Genomic DNA, 3,584 nt, shown 5'->3' with positions numbered 1-3,584 from the left:
ACTCACAAAATACAGGACGAACTGACCACTGATCTCAGTACTCAAAAAGGAAAAGGAGCTACGCATTATTCTTTGCAGTTATCTGAAGCTACAACAAAAAAGTTTGTTCGAATTTTTCATAGATTGTTGAGCATTATTCTTTGGTGCTATCAGAAGCAAATAAAAGTAGGAAACTGTTCCACACATTACAATTAATAATAATAATAATAAAACCATCGACATTAATTTGTAGAATAAGTAAGCATATCGGATTGTTGCCAAGGGATTGAAGCATAATCTATCGAACTTAGGAATACTAGAACTCGCTCTCAAAGTAATAGGATCGAGTACAATCAATCTGGATATCTTAAGTGAAGAAATCACCAATGCTGTATACTCGTAAGTTGCAATATGTTTCTCCATTTTAATTACCTCATATTATATCTTTCTTTCTTTCTTTCTTTCTTTCTATTGATCTCATCTGTTCCTTCTGAATTCTCAGTTATTAGCAGTCAAATCTTTGTAGAGAAGAGGAGTAAGTTCTTTAGCGCCGTCCCGGAACGGGTTCAGAAGCTATGGAACAAATGGGAGCTCCGATTGACGGTTCTACTCAGTCTCTTCTTTCAAGTCCTTCTGATCTTGTTGGGCAGCCGCAGAAGACGCATCAATAAAATTTGGGTACAAATCATTCTTTGGATTGCCTACTTATGTGCGGACTGGGTTGCAGCTGTTGCCCTTGGGATCCTCTCCCATAGTATAGATCAACCCAAAGCCAATGAATTGCCAGCCTTTTGGGCACCATTTCTTCTATTGCACCTAGGTGGTCCAGACACCATCACTGCCTTCTCCTTAGAAGATAATGAGCTGTGGTTAAGGCACTTGCTTGGACTAGGGGTCCAAGGCAGCATTGCCTCTTATATCACCTTCAGGTCCTGGACGGGTACTAGGATGTCAATTCTTACAGCTCTTATGTTTGTTCCTGCAATTGTCAAGTATGCGGAGAGGACTTGGGTTCTCAGTTCAGCAAGTAAGGAGCACTTGAGAGACTCCATGCTCAGTCCCCCTGATCCTGGCCCAAGTTATGCCAAATTCATGGATGAATACAATTCTAAGGAGAAGGAGGGGTTTCGGGTGACCATGAGAAGAGTTGAAGAAAGTGAACGGAAACTGGTAGAGTTTAAATTCCGTCAGCCTACTACTGTTGTCGGCAGAAATAATGAGAGCAATGCGGCTGCTGGTGGTGGTGGTGATGACGATGTTGTTGATGAAGAGAGTGGTGGTGGTGGTGGTGATGTTGTTTTTGATGAACAGAGTGGTGGTGGTGGTGATGATGATGTTGTTGATGAAGAGATTTTGATTAAAGCACGTTACTTCTTTGAGATATTCAAGCGTCTATTTGCATTTCTCATTCTCAGTTACGACGATTGGGTTGAAAGCAAATCATTCTTCCAACAAAGATCTTACCAAAAGGCTTTCAAATTGATTGAAGTTGAACTTGGATTCATGTTTGATGTGCTATACACCAAGGCAGGTGTATTTTATTCTACCACGGGCTGCATTCTAAGGGCAATCAGTTTCTCCTTCACCCTCTCAGTTTTTGCCGTGTTCTTGATTTTTGAGAAGCAGCATCATTCAAGCACCGACGTAATCATAACATACCTATTGCTCGCACTGGCGATCATCCTAGAGATTTATGCGGCCATTCTTCTAATTTTCTCCGATTCGGCATTCCTCTGGCTAAGAAAGCATGGCCTGGATGGCCCAATCTTGAGATGGCGGGGCAATAGGCCAAGGTGGTCTAATTCCATTGGCCAATACAATCTATTTAATGTTTGGCTCAATGATAAACCTACATTTCTTGTTAGGAAAGTTCGAAATTTATTGGGAATAGAGAAGAAGCTAAGAAATTACTGGTTCACAACCCATGAGGATGTCTCCAAAGAGTTGAAAGAATTTATCTTCCAACAGCTCCGCAAAAAATCAGACGAGGCAAAAGATTACGGCGAAGCAACGCGGCTATGCCGAAGTAGAGGTGGTGGGCTACTCCAACATAAACACATAGAACAACACAAGTTTTGGTGGACTTTTGAAGTAGAATTTGATCAAAGTGTTCTTATTTGGCACATTGCTACTGAACTCTGTTATCAATCTGATAATTCTGATCCTACCCCTCTCAAACAAAGAGAAATCAGCAAGAGATTATCGGATTATATGTTGTATCTTCTAGTTGTGTGTCCTTTTATGCTGCCTGAAGGGGTCGGGGAGATAAGATCAAAAGATACCGAGGAAGAAGCCAAGAGGTTCCTCAAAGAAAAAAAGGGAAATAAGTTGAAACTGAAAATAAGTGAAGCATGTCGTTTGTTAGAGAATGTGAAGACCGATATTCCACCTATTGAAGTGAAAGGACCCAAATGCAAGTCTGTTCTATTTGATGGATGTAGGCTCGCAATTCAGTTGAAATCATTGCGAAGGGAGGAGACATGGGATGCGACATGGGATGCAATTAGTCTCGTGTGGGTCGACATGCTATCATATGCTGCAGCTCAGTGCAAAGGGCCAAATCATGCTCAACAACTCGGACAAGGTGGAGAATTTTTCACTCATGTCTGGCTTCTCATGGCACATCTCGGTATAACTGAGCAATTCCAAATGCCTACGGGCTTTGCGAGAAAGTTGATTTACAGATGATGAAGCTAGAGTTATAGTTGTTAGGTGAATTTGAATCCTCTTCATTACTCAATCTTTTATATGTCAGCTTCATACAAAATTAAGGGGTGCAGTTAGCTGTTTCTGTTTCTGTTTCTACCAAAAGAGAGTTGATCAGGATCTTGGTGCCTAGTGGGTGTAGCGGGAAAAAAAAAAGGAGTTGCTTTTTTTATTAGAATTGGGTTACGTTTGATATATATGGATATTTTGACATTTTGACAAGTATGTCCATGAAATCCAATTCATTATATGCTTATTATAATCTATTTATATCATTATTTATTCTCAACTGTGGATAGACTTGGGTACTTTGTTTTAGTGTTGGTGTATTGTATATTCCTCCAACAGGGATTTGATAAAAATATAAATATGAATACTTAATGTGTCGAACATGGATCCATTGAGATTCCTAAATGATTCGCCACCAAATTATTGATAGCAATAGTAATTTCTGATAGTTTCTTTTTCGTACCTGAGAGGAACTTATTGTTTCATTTGTATTTTATGCACTTATGATCACACAATATATATTTATTGACATAACCAACTACACACTGGCCGCTTATTGTACACAATATAAATGGTTAGGGGGTGACACTTAATATAGGATTTCCACTGTCTGTTTGGGAGAAAATCTAAGAGACAATTGTCAGACTTTGCTTGCTTGAAATTCAAGGCATTGGTAAATGTTTTGTAAAGAGTTTACAAAATTTTTTTTATTATATTATTAAATAAATTATATTTGAAAAATGTTTCAACTTTTTTTTTTTAGATATCTAATCCATGGTCATGATACTCTTATAATTAAATACAATGGATTTATATCATGATAGTGGTTGCATGGTTTATTGTGGATGTTGGCAATGTGGGAAGAAAGTCTAATGAAAATATCTACCATT

At 38.6% G+C, this 3,584-nt stretch overlaps 1 protein-coding gene across 1 annotated transcript; it reads left to right on the top strand.

Moving 5' to 3' along the window:
- The first annotated feature begins 248 nt into the window (after positions 1–248).
- LOC122067131 lies at positions 249–2,910 on the top strand. The gene is made up of 2 exons (XM_042630976.1): positions 249–378; positions 482–2,910. Exons 1-2 carry the CDS (start codon positions 366–368, stop codon positions 2,665–2,667), a joined length of 2,199 nt encoding a protein of 732 aa, XP_042486910.1. The 5' UTR covers positions 249–365; the 3' UTR covers positions 2,668–2,910.
- The last annotated feature ends 674 nt before the right edge of the window (positions 2,911–3,584 follow it).

The sequence above is a fragment of the Macadamia integrifolia genome, unplaced genomic scaffold, assembly GCF_013358625.1.
Source record: "Macadamia integrifolia cultivar HAES 741 unplaced genomic scaffold, SCU_Mint_v3 scaffold2727, whole genome shotgun sequence".
Classification (NCBI taxonomy): Eukaryota; Viridiplantae; Streptophyta; class Magnoliopsida; order Proteales; family Proteaceae; genus Macadamia; species Macadamia integrifolia.
This window is presented reverse-complemented; position numbering and strand designations above follow the sequence as displayed.